Source organism: Labrus bergylta, chromosome 24 (genome assembly GCF_963930695.1).
Source record: "Labrus bergylta chromosome 24, fLabBer1.1, whole genome shotgun sequence".
Taxonomy (NCBI): domain Eukaryota; kingdom Metazoa; phylum Chordata; class Actinopteri; order Labriformes; family Labridae; genus Labrus; species Labrus bergylta.
In genome coordinates, this window is record NC_089218.1 from 4,061,703 (window position 1) to 4,079,857 (window position 18,155).

Here is an 18,155-nt window from a genome sequence, read left to right on the forward strand (position 1 = left end):
ATTCTGCCGCTAGAAGGTCAGAGGTCAAGAGCTGAAGAACGATCCTCCAATTGACGTGATGTCGACGTGAGAGAAGGTTTCTAAAACGAGGTGCTTTGGATTGATTACTTTTGACAGATTTTAAATTGTTCCACCTCTTGTGTTGGGACCGCAGCTCCAATAACGATCAATCCCCTCTCAATTACAAGAAACCACCAGGGCTTTGATTGTGCCCTCGCTGTGTTTATCTCAAAAGCGACATCATAATATCCCTCGATCAACGGAGGAGCTTAAGACAAAAGAATGTTTCTGAAACTTTGAAGCGCTCTCCAAAGCTGCTTTCATGCCTCAGGATGAAAACTGACACTGATGCCAGAGATCGCTGCGCTTTGGTGCCAACATTCATTCTGCATCCTCGAGCAGGTAGACGCATTAAATAACATTTTGATGTAATCCTCGTTCAGCTGCACAGTGTGTCCTTGTTGCACTGAAACAGCAAAAGGTGCTTTGTCTTCAGAGTGTGACGCACGGGAAGATCCTTGTCATTTTAGCCATGCAGTTTGTTTTGACTGTTACTAGTGTCAGGACTTCGCCGATGTCACGCTGATGATGATGCATGCAGTTTTCCACGAGGTGTTCTGCGTGGTTACATCTCCCCAACGTGTCTGTCACTTTTTAATGCCTGTATTGTATTATCGGCCTGATAAGTGAGCAGCTGATAAATCTGTCAGGCTTTAATTTGAAGTTACTTTAAAAAAAGATCACAGCCTGTATCCATGGAGTGTGCTGTTTGGTACGCCTCTGTTTCACCATGTCTTTGTCCTTCTTCTTCTCTTCCAGTGGACATCAACTCGGCGCTGCCCCTGCGTCTCCCTCCAGCCGCCATCCCCATGGACCTGCGCTTGGACCATCACCACCAGCAGCAGCAGCAGCAGCAGCAGCAGCAGCAGCAGGTGTCGTCGCTCTCCCCGCCCGGCCAGCAGTCGCCCGGCCAGGGGTCGGGCGTGGTGGGGTCCTCGATGCGCGAGCAGCAGCTGCAGCAGGAGCTGCTGACCCTGAAGCAGAAGCAGCAGATCCAGCGGCAGATCCTCATCGCAGAGTTCCAGCGGCAGCATGAGCAGCTGTCCCGGCAGCACGAGGCCCAGCTGCAGGAACACATCAAGGTACGCGTCTACGCCTTCACAAGCAGTTTTTATTGTGTTATGCATGATGCAGAGAGATATATTTACACTGATCAAAAACAGAAGTCAGATTTCTTAGTACAACAGAGTAGTCCGTGTTATTTTGATCGAGAACACACCTTCCCTAGTCATCATCAAATGTTCAATATAGAAGAAAATCGTTACACCACCATGTGTTTCTCACATGTGTCGTTTTTAATCAGGGTAAGACTGTGCAGCAGCTTAATATCGCTCTGGCCCGACTCTACATGTGCAAGATTTCAGATTAGATTCAGCGCTGAATATTTCTTAAAGAGTGTTTCTGAGCTTAAAAAGTACACCATCATATATCCAGTGTGTACGCCTTCTCAAAGATGGAGCACATGGCGTTTCTCTGGCCTGTATTCTCAATGAAAAATAGCATCATCAATAATTAAAGCTGCAGGCCAGCAGCAGCCAGCGATGTAAACAAACAAACAGTTAAAGCTGCACAACGAGTACCTTTTGACTAAATCCACGAGGCAACCGTCCAAAATCAAAGCGGGGCGGGCTTGTAGCCCAAACCTGTTTTAATAAAACTTTCTCAAACAAAGCGGAGGCAGCTCTTCATTTGGTCCGCCACCCTTCTTCATTAACGGACTCCTCTCTGCAGCAGCTCTGGCAGCTTTTTAAGCACTCTCTGCTGTGAGTAGGGAACAAGGAGGCACTCTGGCTTCATTTGCTTCTACATCAGGGACGGGTCACAGCGATGCACCGACGTGCTCGCAGCCAGACGGACTTAAGCTGGTGATGCGTTCATGCTCCAGTCCTGTTCTAGCCTCACTTCCACTGGCAGCCTCTAATAATACAAATACAACTCCAATAAAAAGGTGATTCAGGGGGGTCCCTACACTCGTCAAGAAGAATATGACACATAACAGATCGAGGTAGGATTACACATTTATGTGTCACTGACCTGGATATACGATCTAGATCAGCACGCCCACACTCTTTAGCTTTAATACCTCAGGGCCCCTGAACGCACCGCACAGCCTCTGCCAGGCTGAAATGTCACATGAAAATCTTCCACTGTTTGTTCTTTTTTTTCTTCTAGGTATTATTAAAGCTGTAATATGAATTGTAGTACGAGCACATGCAGCTGAACTGCTTTATTATTTTTTTTGTCCAGGACTTAGAATAAAAAGTCTAAAAATGGATTGTGGGGGCAGGAGATTAGATTGCAGCGTGCAGGATTACATTAGTTTGAATGTAGTGATTTGAATTCCTCACGTGCAAATCTTCTTTTATTCCTTTCTTTTTACTTCTCCTTCTCTATCTCCTCTCCTCTTAACTTTATTTCTCCCTTTGTTCCTCTATTATTTCTTAGTATTCTCTTCCTAACTTCCTTCCTCCTTGCCTACCTCTCTTTTCTTTTCTTCCTTAGTCCTGCCCTTCCTGTTTCTTTCCTTCCCTCTGTTCCTGTCATCTTTCCCTCCTTGCTTTTTCCTGATGTTGTCATTGCCTCTCCTCTCGTTCTTTCTTTTTTTTTCAACTTTTCTTTCTGTCTTTCTTCTCATCCCCATTTCTCTTTGTCTGTCTTCAACTTTTTTCCTCTCATCCTTTCTTTGATTTCACTTTTTTCTCTCTTCCCTCCCTCTTGTTTTTTCTAAAATGTTCCTTTCCTTCATCACTTTCTGTCTTTTTTTCTAAATTATCTTTCTTCTTTCCCAAATTATCCACATTCCTTTCTTCCTTTCGTCTTTCTCTCCTCTCTTACTTCCCTACTGTCCTCTTTCCTTCCTTTTTGCACACTTTTCTTTTTCCCCTCACTCTCACTTCTGTCTGTCTGTCTCCCTTCCTTCCTTCCTTCCTTCCTTCCTTTTACCCTCTGTTTTCCTCCTGCTCGGTCTGTGTTGTGATGCTGAGCGGTGGCTGATGCTGTCTGAGGGCCCGTCTGGCCTGTGGGGGGGCTGCAGGACCACTCAGGTGGAGACCTGTGACGCACAACCTGAGCAGGGAGGCCCCGGCTTCAATCAGCCCCATTCACAGCTTCTGTACACACACACACACACACACACACACACACACTCCAGCTAACAGGCATTAAAACCTACACATCCTCTCAAATGTCAGCAAACACACACATGCTTTCCCAGTTTTCTTCCAGCAACACACAACTGCATGCACACACTCACATATACACACTTAAATGTCTGCAAACACACATTTTAAACATGTTGACAACAGGAAACTGGCATAAAGTGAGAGCTATCCCAAAGCGCTTTGCAGCATTAGTCCAAAACGTTTAAAAAAAGGGGAAATTCAGTGTGAACATCTCTGGTCGGTTGGACTTTAGTGTGTATGTGTGTGTGTGTATGTCAGAGAGGAGGTTACTTTAAGGCTTCCCACTCACTCGGTCCCCTTTCCCCAATGTTGACTGAAAGGCACAAAAAGAAAAAGATGGAGGATCTGAAAATAGAAGCAGTCCAGACAGCAGATGTGCCTCACCTTCCTCTCACCTTCAGCCTCTAATTCATGCTCTCACATGCGATTCGCCTTCAAAGTCAACACCATATATAATTCTGAGACATCATCAGACATCTGGGACTCTCGATTTGGAGTTTGAGGTTGAGGGAATGCAGGCTTTGAAGATTTCTGTGTGAATTTTGAGCATTTAATTGATGCTTTTATCCGCGGTGACTCACTGTGAGTTCTGGGGCTCGTTCAAGGACGCTTCAATGATCACTGAGAAGTGTTTGTGAGAACATTCTGGCTTTAATGGGGAAATTATTTTTGACTTTTTGTTACAGAACAAACTGTGAAGCCACAGTTGAGTTTCAGCTTTAAAAGCCCGAGGAGGAGGAGGAGGAGATATTTTTTACATCCAGAGCGTTTAACAGATGCTCTCCTCTCTCCTTTCTGGAGCGACGAGGAAGAGCGCAGATTGCATTATGTGTCTTTCAGAAGACTCACCCGCAGTTAAATTGTTTATGTTTATCTAAAGGCTTCAGCTTGTGGCCTGAGGTTTTAAAAGATTGCAAAGGTTTTATTGGATTGCTTTAAACAGATGTCTTTATTGACGATATCAGATGGAAACTTCAGCAGAATGGAAGTGGAACGCAAATAGATGTTTAAAGACAAAAAAAAAGGAATGAATTGGTGACTTTAAGGACAGAAAAAGGTTTTTATGTACTCATTGAAGAAGTTGCATACGACTGCTTTTGCAAAAGTTTGCTTGTGTGATACTAAAATGGGCTTTTAAATTTGCACACATGGTGCTTTTAAACTCCTGGAAACATCCTGAAATGTTCAAGTTGAGCTGCATGTGTGGACCAAGACAGCGCCTGAGTGAATTTTCCAGGTGAAGTCGGGGTGAGAACGCAGCAGCAGAAATTGTACAGTCATTTTACTCATAGCTTTTCTTTTTATATCTATTTATATCTGCACCTTATTTTTCTATGGAAATTCTTGCTGCTGTTTTTTATCCTGCACTACAACGAGCCAAATGCAATGAAATGTAAAGTACAAGTTCGAATGACAATAAAGAAAGTCTAAGTCTAAAGACTCAGGATGATTCACCACAAGCTTGCCAGAGGGAGTGTTGAGGTTGCTATCTTGCGGCAGTTACCTGCTGTATTACAAGCACAAAGATGGCAGCAGTTGCACACCCGATACTGACTAACGTCTTCTTCTCCTCTGTCCGTTAACTTGCTGTGAATTATTTAACTTTTTCCTCCACATCGGCTCACATGGACTCCACAATGAAATCTTTAGAGGGAGCTTGTAGAAAAAGTTCTTGAGGATCTTTGTGCATGTGACCAAACAGCTTCTGTCGCAAACAGGCATGCCAAGGTGATGTTTTTGCTGACGTGTTTTTTTGTCGTTTCCTCCTGCAGCAGCAGCAGGAGCTCCTGGCGCTGAAGCACCAGCAGGAGCTGCTGGAGCACCAGAGGAAGATGGAGAACCACCGTCTGGAGCAGGAGCTGGAGAAGCAGCAGCGGGAGCAGAAACTGCAGCTGCTGAAGAACAAGGAGCGGGGGCAGGAGAGTAAGTCACAGATGAGACGCAGCACTTTAACTTGGAAGCTCAATCAAAAGTCAAGCTGTGTGTGCGCCACACAACGTTGGAAAAAGTCACACATAAAAACACATTTCTTGTCGGAACATCGCGGACGATTAACACAACTCGGTCTGTCTCCGAGTTTGATGGTAAGCGCTCATCTTTTCTCTCACCTCCCAGGCGACATGAACTCACACATCGCTACGTTAAGAGCACAGACAAAAATATGGAAAGGAGAGGAAACAAGGGGAGAAGTTATGTGAAACATTTCACACCTCTCAGCAGAGATCCTGTATCGAGAAGACAGTAACAACTACATGTCTTCAGCCCTGTGAACTCTCTACATCTGAGTGTTTTCAGAGTAACAGTAAGCCACAGTGGTTAGACATCATAAATAAAAAGTTTTGGGACAAATCACAAATTTCGTTTTTCCAATTTGAGCGCCAGATTTTCTTTGGTCGAGCCTGCACGGGGTCTGAACTGCAAGACCTTTTCATTCAAAACGCACCAAGGTTAAAAGGACTGTTGGGGTCAGTGTTCATAGTTTGTGCGTTTGTGGATTCAAATGTCAGCATGTGTGTGTGTGTGTTTCCGTTTAACTTGGAGAATCGGTGTATTTACGGCGGTAAACGAGCTTTATTAGCCGGTGGCCTTGGCGCGGGGGCTAAGCCGAGCTATTACCGCTGCCTGCTGGACGTCTCTCAACAGTTCATTGAAAGCCGGTGGACAGGAGTCCTTGAGAGCAGTTTGCACTCTATGGAAAGTGGTTACAGAGCGAGGCTGCATCCGTGTGAGAGGAAGAACCGGGGTCGCTCGGTGTGTTTGCTCTGAGTGTACCTGTGTGGTGGTTTGTGTGCATTTTCTCAGGTTTTGACATCGTATTTATTTCTTTTTTTTACTGCATCCTCATTTGCAAATCAGAAGCCTATTTAGCTGAAATGTCATCATATAAGATGGGGGACAAATCTGCAGCTTATCATTTTTTTTAAATTCATTAATCTGCTGAGGAATTTCTCCATCAATTGATTAAATGTTAAGTCAAAACAAGGGGAAACATGTCAATTGACTCTTTATGAAGCCTCAGAAGATGTCCTTAAGTTGCTGTTTTTGTCCTATAAAGAGCCCAAAAGCCGAAGAATTACTGGCGGGTTATTAGAAAGAAAAATAAAACAAATAATTGACCTATTATCCAAATGTTGCTGGTTATTTTCTGCAACGTATCAATAAATAAACATCTGATTTAAGCTCTACAAAGGGACATAACCTGATTTATAAAAAAGCCAGCGTCTCTTATTTTCAGAGACGTGTTTTTTATAATTTCTCGTCTCTACATGAGAGATTATGTCAGCACAAATGGGCATCCTGGTGGCTTAAAGATGCTTTAAATGAACTCATGAATGTTTTAAATCAAGCTTAGAAGTTCCACCAAGTCATTCAAACCCTCTTAAAACTGAACTGAATAAACTGGTGGGTCAGGAATGAAAAACTCAACAAAAAAAAAAAGGTGTGTGAAGGGTGTGTTTGGAGTTTTTTCTCAATTTCTTCTCCATCTTGGTTCTGTAGGTGCTGTGGCGAGCACTGAGGTGAAGATGCGGCTCCAGGAGTTTGTCCTGAACAAGAAGAAGGCTCTCGCCCAGCGCAGCCTCAACCAAGGAGGACTCCCCAATGACGCTCCGTATTGGTACCGGTGAGAAAGAATAACTTCCTGAATAAGAAGCAGCAGAAGGTGTAGAGATGCTTTTAGACGATACTTTGCACTTCACAGCTGCTGGTTTGCATCAGAAAGTAAAGGAAAGACTTTTGTTGCACATGTTTAAATCTAAATTATTAGTCATGATTGTCAGCAGTGGAATACAGTCGGAGATCCTCAAAAAGTTTGGATGGTAATTCTCCCTCTCTGACAGCGGATGAATAATGTATTAGTTTGTGTCTTAATCTGTCACCGAGCTTCCCGTCTCCCTCACCTGCCACACTGTATGAGCCAGACTGAGCGATGGATGCAGCAGGGTTATAAAACAAAGACACATGCACGCTCACACACGTGCACGTGAGAGCAGGATATTGGAACCTGATGATAGGGGCTTCTTACGCCACAGGCTCGGCCTTGACTGTTTATTGTAGCATGTCTGAAGCCCCTTTTGCAGGTGTGCAGCTTCTCTTTGTTCACAGTGGAAGTCGCCCATTACATGCTCTTGTTGTCTCTGTGTGACTGGAAAAGTGATTGTGCAAACCAAATATGTGTAAAGATTCTGATTGTCAAGCTCTCCAGGTCATTCATTATATCTCCAGCTTCTGCTTGTTCAGAATGAAAGATGGAAGTAACCTCACTTAGACACTTTAATTTGATCCTTCAAAAGTCTTCAATTAGATTTCTTTTAAAATGAGCTCATAAAATGTCTTTAAAAGTTGTATTTTTACTTGAAGGCAAGCTTAAATTTTAAATGAGAAGGAGAGATTGGGAAATGCAAGTTCAAGGAAATTTGGCTTAGATAAAATAAAGGTTTACAGGAGCAAACGAGGATTACGAGGCGACCTGGAAGACATGCAACAAACATCTTATAAACCTGTAACAATGGGATTCAAAGTCAGAGAGTCTCATATTAAGTTCGAAAAGCACCAATGCTTCATGGTGCATAAACGGTTTAAGTTTTCTTTGATTGGGTATTAAAAGTAGAAAAAATTTAAAAAAGTTACATAAGTGGTTTAAAATATTCAAACATTGTGAATTATTGTGAATTTTATATTGCACTATTAAAGCACTTACGCCACAAAATGAAAATCCATAACCAAATAAATAATGTTATATAATCTTAATGTGTAATAAAAACACCCACAGGACTTTCAGCAGCTCACTGTGATATAAACTTTCTCTTTTTTTTGTCCGCCTGGCTCTACTTTTCCTTCTTTCCTGAATGTAAATGTTCTCCTCTCATTGGACCCATCTGCCCCCTCAGTTTTGGGATAGAAGAGTGTGTACATCCACTCGTCGGGAACATGCATTTGGTCCAGAGCCAACTCGGCTTAACTTTGCCTACAAACACCACCTTATTCTGTTGGCAGTGAGCAGATGGCAGCACATGTCTGCAGGCCTTGCCAAGGGATTTGCATGATGCGTTAATCATACAGATCTTTGACAGCCATGAAGTTAGTTACATTGTAAGGATTACTCTTTCAGGCACATGTCCACTGTTTTTTTTGCCCTTGCAAGCATATTTTTGATATCCTGGTAGTGTCTTTAAAAATGTGCTATATGTTTTTTTGTTCTATAGCAAAACCCAGCACAGCTCGCTGGACCAGAGCTCGCCGCCACAGACTGGTGTCTCCACCTACAACCACCCTGTGCTGGGTGTCTACAACCCGCGTGATGACTTCCCACTGCGAAAAACTGGTAAATGCACGCTTGCACATTTGTTTCGTCAGTGTAGACATGTCTGTTTGCGCCTGTGCAGGCTCACATTTAGAGAGGGATACACACACTGACTAGAGATTGTAACGTCCAGTAGCCTCTATGCAGACTCACGTCCAGCATAATTTAGATCAGGCATCAGGGCTCGGCACCATTAATCACAACCACATTAGGCTGTCAGGTCCTCCCAGCATCCCCCACATGAGAGTCTTTGAGAGAGCAGAAGCGTAGGTGGTTCATGAGTTCAATAGAGTGAGAGTTCAATAGAGTGAAAGAGGTTTGTACCATTTTAGAATCTGACATTTATTGTTTTTTAAGAGTTCTCTATCTTGGGGGGGTTGTTTTAAATTAGCTATTGTTCGGAAAAGTCTCAGAACCTTGACCCTGACAGCGTTCATAATTACAGATTTTAATTAAAATTGGCAAAGAGTTTTTACATCTCTTGCTGGAGTATTTTGTCTGAAATTTCTGCTGCCCTTCATTTGTTTGGTTATTGCATATTAAAACTAACTTACTCTGACGGATTCTATTTGAGGGCTTTCTCATTCGGGACCATCTCCTCTAGTAATGCAACAATTACTTTTGGGGTTCCCCAGGGCTCAATTCTTGGTCCTTTATTGTTTTCAATCTGCTTGATAGCTCTGGGTCAGGTAATTCACAACCGCAATATGTCTTCCTTCCGATAAGCTTATAATACACACACAGTAAACCAATTTGGCCTCTCCTCTGTTGCTCGCTCATCAAATTATAAGGTTTCCAAATTTTGGACTTGGATAAAACCTTGGGGTCTGTAAACAAAATAATCTGATTCCTTCAATTTGCACATAAAGAAAAAACATTTCCATGTTATTTTACACCCTGTCTTCATGCCCTTTTTCTAAAGCCCATAACTCATTATTGTTCCCACTTTCTCAAAAATTAACAAATCCTTACCGGCCTGTAAAAAAACAAAGCCATAATTCTTTCAGTGGTTTTCAAATTTGCCATTTTAGCACTCAGTTTGTCACTCAGGAGCCTCACTAACATATATTTATTTCTTCAGTTTAATTTTTTTTGACGAGCTCTGTAATTTCTTTATTATTTTGTTTTGATCTTCAGCTCTCAACAAACAGAACAGCCTAATTTAAATAATGGAAACTTGTTCAAACGGTGTAACATTTCCCCTTTGGCCTGTAAAAGATTTGCATTCTGTTTACTTTCCCTTTTACTCATCCCGTTCTTCATCTTTGAATTCAATTTTACCGTTATTTCGAAAGAAAAGTGCTGCATTTTATTTATGGAGTACCCCTGAGCCCACTAAAGGTGCTACTTTTATTATTAATTGTATCATTGCATTGTGCAACTCAAATTGGTGACCGGTCTGGTTACCAGTCATCAGAGCTGCTAAAAGTCTGCAGAATGCAACATTAGGAAAAATAGAGATTTTCTTGGGAACCTTTCATCTAATGTCTATAGGCTTCTTTTCTCCAACTAAAGAAGCCTTTGCAGAGTAAAATCAGCTGTTTGTTGTCATTTTGTTGGTTTAATGTCAGTTGTGAGTATGTGTTCAGCTTTGTATGTGTGTGCAAAGTGCTAGGGGTGTGTGCGGTGGTGTAGCCGTGAAGCAGCGGTCGTCTTACAGTGCAATTATTCACTTAGTGCGGCGGCAGGAGGCTACAGCCAGCACTGCAGCCCTGTCGACTCTGAGCCTCTGGGCTGCTGGCTACAACAGCAGAGAAACCACAGTTGACACTGGCCCACACAGCCACATTCCACCCTGAGAGACATTGAAAAAGAGGAGTGAAAAGAAAGCGAAGGAGGTGAAGGAAGAGTGATGATCAGAAAGATGGAGACTGGAAGATGAGCATTTTGTGGCTTCACTGACCATCTGAAAGACCTCCAGACATTTTTTTTTTCTGGGAAAGGAAAACATTCAAGGCCGAAAAATGGAGGGAATGTTGGTAATCTTTTTTAAAAGCAGAGCAATAGAAGAAGAGAAAACGGTTTATGGGAGCTGGAGAGCGGGATTGAAACTAAATCCAGCAAGTGGCACTGGGACGCCTCAGTCCAAAAAACCTAGCTTCACATATGGGAAGAGAAAAAAGGCGAGAAGATGTCGAGAATTGAGAAAGATCGACCCTGGACTGTCTATGTCGCGTGATTTCTATAAAGCTTAGGATTGTGCTCAGTTGCAGGAGAGGGGAGAACCTGTGCCACCCTGATATTTGCCCACAGCGATGACGTGCTTTGCGGGGTTTACTTATGGTAATGCCAGCTCTGAGGAGGTTAGAGGCTCTTTTATTTCACCGCCTGGCCATAAAATAGGAGGATTGGCAACCAGGGTTCCCAGCAACGGTCAAAGGGAGCAACAGCGCTCTTTTGTGCATTCCCCATCTCAACATTTGGCATTAAAGAAGTTTTGTGCAGCTGTAAACTCCAACAAAAAGCAGAATTAGATCAGTAGATAAAACGTAAAGTCGCTTGTGACTTACACTGTAAAATTGGGAGTACAAGACAAGCAAACTAACTTTATCGCATCAATAGCTGTGATTCTCGTGACCTGTAGAGGAGATAGAGATGCATGACAAGAGGGGTTTGATGAAAACCTGAGCCGAACGAAAGCTTTTAAACGAATAGCTGTTGTTACACGGGACACATTTACGGCTGAGAGAGCATCACGTGAACTTACAGTCTCCCCTGTCTGGAGTGTATTCTCACATTCACATCAATGCCTCAGAAAGCTGTAGATGGGCTGGGAAAGTTTGAAGCACTCTGACTCACTGTGACCTTTTGATTGGGCCAAAGCAAGGCATGCTGGTCCTGTCTTTTCACCGATGAGCAAATTTGAGCCTTTCTTTTTTTCTGGGATCCTAACTGGGGCAGCCAGTCCTTCACATGGATACAATGGCACATACGCAGTGACTGCTACTGTACAGAACATGGTGAGGCCTGTTTTAACAGGGTGACAATGCACCATCTGAGCACTAATATCATGTGTGATTGTGTGTGCTCATGTTCCCCTAATCCCCCTCATTTTCTATGTAGTTAGTATGTTAAGGCAGTGAAGCGTGGGGACGACGACGACTTAAAATTGCATTTAGTTTTATTTTCTCTAAAAATACTCAACTTATCTAAAAAAAAGAGGATGAATTGAGTTTAAAATATCTTTTATTGGAAAATAATCCATCCCAAAAAGTAAAAAAAAAAAAAAAAAAAAAAAAAAAAGGAATAGCCAGATAACAGCTGGTACTCAATACTTGGACCTGTTAGCAGTTTTTTTTTAGCTCGGCTACTTAGCTTTTAGCAGGAATGTTTATCCGCGTTCCTTTTGAACCATTGGGATAAGATTATTCTGAAGAGAAGACTTGAGTAGATGTCAATGTGTCAAATGTAAATTAGCTTCAACTAGTGTTAGTTTGTTTGTTGATACTTGTGATTTGTAGAGCCGGCAAATTCGTCATTTTATTGTCTTAGCCGGAGATTGTCTAAACCAGATCTAGGTCTGGCATCTCGGCGTTGTGGGACACGACTGTTCTTTATACCGAGCTGCTGTTGAAACATTTGTGGTTTTTGTTTTAAATGATTAAGTCAGAGGGTAATGAAACTCAACACAATCTGGTTTGTTGATAATTGGCTCCACAAACCTCCACCTACGTCAATTGATGCGAGTCCAACTGGCCTTAATTGAATCTTCACACTTTTTTTTTTTTTTTTTTTTTTTTTGCATGTTTATTTTGATCTGACACTATGGGAACAGAAAAAGGACACACAAACGGAAACATGCTCATATTTTTGATGAATTGTTTCCTCAAAGTATTTTCACATGAAATTTGGTTTTAGGGGAAAAGTAGCTTTTCATCATCCATACCGTCTGTTTAAAGTAAGACATCTAGGAGCAGATTCATCTGGTTGTGTCATAATCAGGGGTTAGTGGTGTACCACTTTGGATACGGGCCTCCTTTGGTAATTAAAAATTGGATAATGAATAGTGGAATTACCCACCGCCGCTGATTGGCAGGGCAAAGTAAACAAAGCGCTAGCCTCATGGCCGGAGCCAAGGTGACATGCCGTTCCCTTCTCTCTGTCTCCATTCACAAGTCGGTCACAGTGCACACAAAAGATCCAAAGGCCTTTAGGCATTCAGAGCCGCTGCGTTGTTGGGAAGTGGATCAGCTTTTGGAAAGTTCAGAAAGCATCTGAACGGGAGGGAGCAGCCGTACAGTAGATGAAGAGTATCCACTAATACTTGGAGCAAACAGGTTTTGTAACAGAGCAGATGTATGGAAGGCGCTGCTGCATGACGGATCAATGTGTGGAGCGCTCACTTTGAGGTGAGAGCCTGTGAGACTGTAGCTCAGGTAGCTCTCCCACCCTTCACATCGATTGGTCCAAAGATGCAAAGTTTTCTGTTCAACATCAACGAGGCTTGAGAAGGATGTAAAAGAAAACAAGAAACACTTTAGTAACCACAGTCATGAAACGTCAGCGTCAAGGTTTGATCTGCTAGAATTCAATTTCTTTGCTCGCATAATGAGAAAGTAGCTTTTGATCTTTTTCAACGCTGCACAGAACAAAAGACGATCAGATTCTTGTGTGCCTTATTAACTCTTGTTAGGTGTGACTACATTTAGCCTCACTAAATACTGATCATTTCTGTGAAAGCTTCATTCAAAAAAACTCTGGCTCTACATGTCATTCACTTCATTATATTTTATGTTTTTATTGTGTTGTGTTGGAGCCAAGCGAAACCCTTTAAAACCACTAAGAGCACACTCACACTCAGTAATCTGTACCGTTCCCTGTGTTTGACCCCCAGAGTCCAGTTCTCTTGACGAGTCTGAAATGCTCCTGAACCTGAGTGGCCTATTTTTAAAGCAATCGTTTATTTCATATCTTCAGACAGTTTTTGCATTTATCAGAAAGATTGAGCAGACCTTGCATCGAATGGAGCAATTTGAAAATGTTTTCAAGCCCCCAAAATATGTAAAAGTACATTCCTTAAATCGCTTTATTCCCGGGAAAGATTGTTCACTATCAGTTTTGGATTTGCTTTGCTGTAAAGCAAATGTTGCTGCAAAAAGTTGAAATATGTTTTTTCTGTTTACTCTGTGACTGATCAGTATTCTTACCGGGACTGAATAAATCACTCAATCATTATGTCTGACTCCCTCATCTGTCTTTCAGCCTCGGAGCCAAACCTGAAGCTGCGCTCCAGGCTGAAGCAGAAGGTGAGCGAGCGGAGGAGCAGTCCGCTGCTGCGCCGCCGAGACAGCCCCATCACCACCGCCAAGAAACGCTCACTCGACATGGCAGGTGAGGGAGACTCGTACATGCAGGAGTCTGGTGTTCAGAAAAAAAAAAAAAAAAATCTACTTTCTCTGTGTTTGATATGTGAGTGTGTGTGTGTTGTTTCAGACTCTGCGTGTAGCAGCGCCCCAGGCTCAGGGCCGAGCTCCCCAAATAACAGCTCCAACAACATCCCCAACGAGAACGGCATCACTGTGTCGGTCTGCAACAACACAGAGGTAACCGCAATCCAAGGGCACCTCAGAATAAGAATAAGAATTCCCTTCAGTTATTTACTCTTAGCGACATTTTTTGTACATCTGAAGCGGTTTATTCTCAAACTCTTCAGTCAGGCAGCTTATCACACCTTTAAAGCCAAAATCATAGAAGTGTAGCTTTTAACAGATGAGCTCTACGCTGGTTCAAAAACTTAAAGCATCAATTCATTTTCCATAATTCTGATTCTGATGTCTCCTCTGCAGAAAAGAAAGTGGATGGTAAACCTTTTATAAAGCAGAGACACATTGAAATCATGTGTTAATTTATGCAATATGGCACTAAACATGTGCTAGACACAGCCTCAGCTCAAAAGCCTCAGTATGAGATGAGCCCTCATTTGAAAGGCACAAAAGCACACTTTGCAACACTTGCATAGAGTCTACTTAAGGCTAAATTATAAACAAATTATGCAGCTTTATTAGCTGATAAACATAGCGGCCTGTAGCGCCTACAGAGGCTCTGAGTGAGGCATGATGGGTCTGCAGAGGAGGAAGACAGCCGAGGAGCTGGCAAGAAGCTATTTGTGGCAGCCATTAGGAGCACTCAGGCAGTGTGGAGGAGGCTTGTCGCCGTGACGATTTTCATATCGCCAGTAGCTCTCTCCTCATGTGTGGACATCTACCGCTGCAGTGCCGTTCCTTCTTCACGCTGCAAACACGAATAAATCATTTAAATGTGCTTCCCAGGCGTCTCTGGCCCAGAGGCTGTGCAGCGGTGCTGAGCGGGGCTCCGTTAACCAGCTGTCCCTCTACACTTCACCATCCTTACCCAACATCACCCTGGGGCTGCCCGCCACTGCCACGGCCACGGCTGCTTCGAATGTGAGGAGGAGAAACCGCCGCCAAGCTCGCCAAATCGCTAACAGATCCCATGTGCTTTTTATTTATACTGAAATTCGAACATTTACCAACTAAATCCACCTCTTCTTTCCTCCAGGTGACTTCAGCCCAGCAGGATGGAGGTCTGCAGCCGGCCCTCTCACTAAGCCCCCCCTTTCTCTCCGGCGGCCACTTGACCCCCTACCTAGCTGAGGCCGGCGGTGGAACAGGCGGGCACGGCGCACACAGCCCACTGCTCCAACACATGGTGCTGATGGAGCAGAGTCCAGCTCAGAGCCCCCTGGTGACAGGTAGGAGAAGTTTTACTTCACAACACTCATAATTAACCTTCTGGACCCAGAAGAACATTGCTTCAGTTTCATGGGAACCTCGACTTAAATACGAGCTCCTCTACTCAGTCTAACTCTAACCCTTCTTACAGACAGCGGAAAAATGGAAAATTCAGACACGACCTTCAGTGCTTTTTATGCAGAGTTTGAGTCAGAACATTAAAAAGAAAACAGCAGCAACACATGAAAAAAAAAGTACTGAAACCATTCAAAAAAGAGAAATTAAATGGAGGAAAGATGAAGCAGCTGTGAACCACACACACATGCCGCTGTGGAAAACCTGTGCAAAGAGATATATGTTAAAAGACTGAATTGTCTTCCTATTTGTTCAGGGGATATCCACGGGGAATACACGCACTAGTTAATGAATTAAACGCTCCATTCTTCTCACTGAACTGCACAGAGATTTAGCCGCAGAACATTTGTTTTACACCGTGATGATACGTTTACTGAACTGTTTGCAGATCAGCTGTTTCTCCACTAACTACCACACAAATGATTTAAAAGAAGTGGTAGGAGGGGAGGGGGGGTGGGGGGCATCTTTCTTTAGTCATTTCCAGTCTCCATCATGATGGGGGCATTCAGCATCTTTATGTTTGATTAATTAGAAAAAGCGAAATCACCAAATACAACTCTGAGTTTGAGTTTGAGTTTGAGCTTTTGTTCCTGACACGTAAAAAAAAAAGAAAAAAAAAGGGAGCCGATGTGTGTCCCCTGTGTGCCCCCTCAGACTGACAGACGTCCATTCATTTGCTCATACTAATGAGCCCCTTTCATATAGCGTACGCAGTGAAAATGTGACATGGAAGCATTGTGCACCCCTTTCCCATCAGTTCACTCATTGACGACCCTTTGGCTGCTATTTTCAGCGGGGGCATCGGCAGTGAATGGGCAATGACGCACATACGGTCGCATGTACGTGTGTAACAACACAACGCACAAAAACGTTCGCATGAGGACAAGCGAGTGCACACACACACACAGCACAGGAGAAGATGCAGCCGCTTGCTTCTGAGCTCACACAATGGACAGACTCTTCATGCTGAGGGTCTTGTCGCTCTTCCTTCCTTCTCTGCGGTCGTTTTCCACCAGAGGAAACAATTTGACAAAACACTCAAATAATCAAGTCATTTTCTCTGATATTTTCTCAGCAATCAAGCGTCTCAGATCATTTCCCAGCCTCGACCCGGTCTGTTTTTCTTACGTCCCTTCTCTGTAAATGGACCAAACTGCTCACTTCCCTCGGCTCTTATCATCACAATAAAAGGACGGCAGTATGGCAGCACAGATGGCCGCTTTTTTATTTGGTTCACAAATACATCTGTTGGCTAATCTTAGGTCCAACACCAGTAAGAGTGAGACGAGAATTCATCTTTTTTTATTTATTTTGTGATGTGAAGAAAACCTTTAAAATTTGTCTGGAATTGTCGTCTTCACTGAAGCTCGGGGTCTTCAGCGTCTTGAAATGCCTTCGGCCACATGTCCACCGAGCGTTGTCTTCTGAGCTCCAGCGTCTTTTTTTTTTTCCAATTGTTTTCAATGAGTGTTTGCAGCAGCAGGCGGCCGTTTGGACAGAAAGCGCAGCACCCAGCGTATTTTTCTGAGCGCTCTGATTTTTATCTTTGGTGAAGGAAGCACTGTTCCTTCAGTGTGAACACAGAGCTCAGAACAACACACTTAGAGGGGGTTTGACTTCACTCATTTTTTTAGAAATTCATTCCTCCTCTAGATATTGACTTTAAATTTAATTGAATCAAGATATCAGACGTTAACTTGCGAACAAAGCTGATGGCAAAATGTGCATGAATCCCATGTCACACTATGAAAAGCATGCATCATGTTTCGATCACTTCACAGTGCAGAAAAAGAAAGCCTAAGTATCTTAATGGAACATCATAGAGCTGACAGCTCGTTGAAACAATGCCCCCTCTGTTCTTATTTTCTTCACCACCCTCTCAGACAGCTTCTCCTCCTCATGGTTCTCACGTTACACTCTCTGCTTCCTCGTCCTCTTCTCACTTCAAAACTCTCCCTCCTTGTCTATCGTAGGTGTGAGCGGCCTGTCCATGTCTCCGGGCGCCTCCATGGCCAAGCTGCAGCGGCAGCACAGGCCTCTGGGACGCACCCAGTCGGCCCCTCTGCCTCAGGGGAGCGCGGCCCAGGCCCACGCCCAGGCCCTGGCCCTGCAGCAGCTGGTGGTGCAGCAGCAGCACCAGCAGTTCCTGGAGAAGCACAAGCAGCAGTTCCAGCAGCAGCAGCTCCACATCAACAAGGTGAGGAGTACAGTCCTGTTTAGACCTCGTGTCAGCAAATGTCCCTGGTGAGCCAAAGAATAGTGGACAGCTCAATGGCATTAACATGCGTCTCTAAGTGCGTCCCCAGTGACCACTTGTGATTGGATCGCACTTCCTCTTCATTTCATAGCTTTAATTAACTTCATTAGCCTATAAAACCGTTGAATGATACAAAACTGTGCCGACTTGCTGCAGAGAGAGTGCTCATAAAGAATGGGTGTAAAAGAGGGATCCAGTAAATATACACAGAAGAGCCTCTGTTAACGCTGTGCAGCATTATCATTAAACATGATGGACTGCCTGACAATGTGTCACATCTCTCGCTAGTGCAGAGGGATTGCCTGGCCTCTCGTCGCTTGTGCAGGATTGTCACATCTCATCACAGATTGATCAGATCTCAATTGGATTCCTGAAGGATCGCGCTTCTCTGTCTGGACGCGTTCTTACAGCAGACGTCAAACAAGGCCGTCGTTGTTGTTGTGTAACGTGGCGGCAGGTGACGGAAGAGGACACAGATCTGACATCACATTCAAATCAACTGCTTATTATTTAGGACAGTAAGCCAG

At 43.6% G+C, this 18,155-nt stretch overlaps 1 protein-coding gene across 5 annotated transcripts in view; it reads left to right on the forward strand.

Moving 5' to 3' along the window:
• LOC110000997 (histone deacetylase 4-like) overlaps positions 1 to 18,155 on the forward strand; it is a 52,681-nt gene that overhangs the window by 23,084 nt on the left and 11,442 nt on the right. For all 5 annotated transcript variants that reach the window (XM_065952028.1, XM_065952030.1, XM_065952029.1 and 2 more), the window contains 9 exons: positions 820 to 1,142; positions 5,015 to 5,165; positions 6,741 to 6,864; positions 8,447 to 8,565; positions 13,747 to 13,875; positions 13,978 to 14,087; positions 14,814 to 14,948; positions 15,064 to 15,256; positions 17,345 to 17,568. In XM_065952028.1, coding sequence (XP_065808100.1) covers positions 820 to 1,142; positions 5,015 to 5,165; positions 6,741 to 6,864; positions 8,447 to 8,565; positions 13,747 to 13,875; positions 13,978 to 14,087; positions 14,814 to 14,948; positions 15,064 to 15,256; positions 17,345 to 17,568 — 1,508 coding nt within the window. The remainder of the gene's footprint in view (positions 1 to 819; positions 1,143 to 5,014; positions 5,166 to 6,740; positions 6,865 to 8,446; positions 8,566 to 13,746; positions 13,876 to 13,977; positions 14,088 to 14,813; positions 14,949 to 15,063; positions 15,257 to 17,344; positions 17,569 to 18,155) is intronic.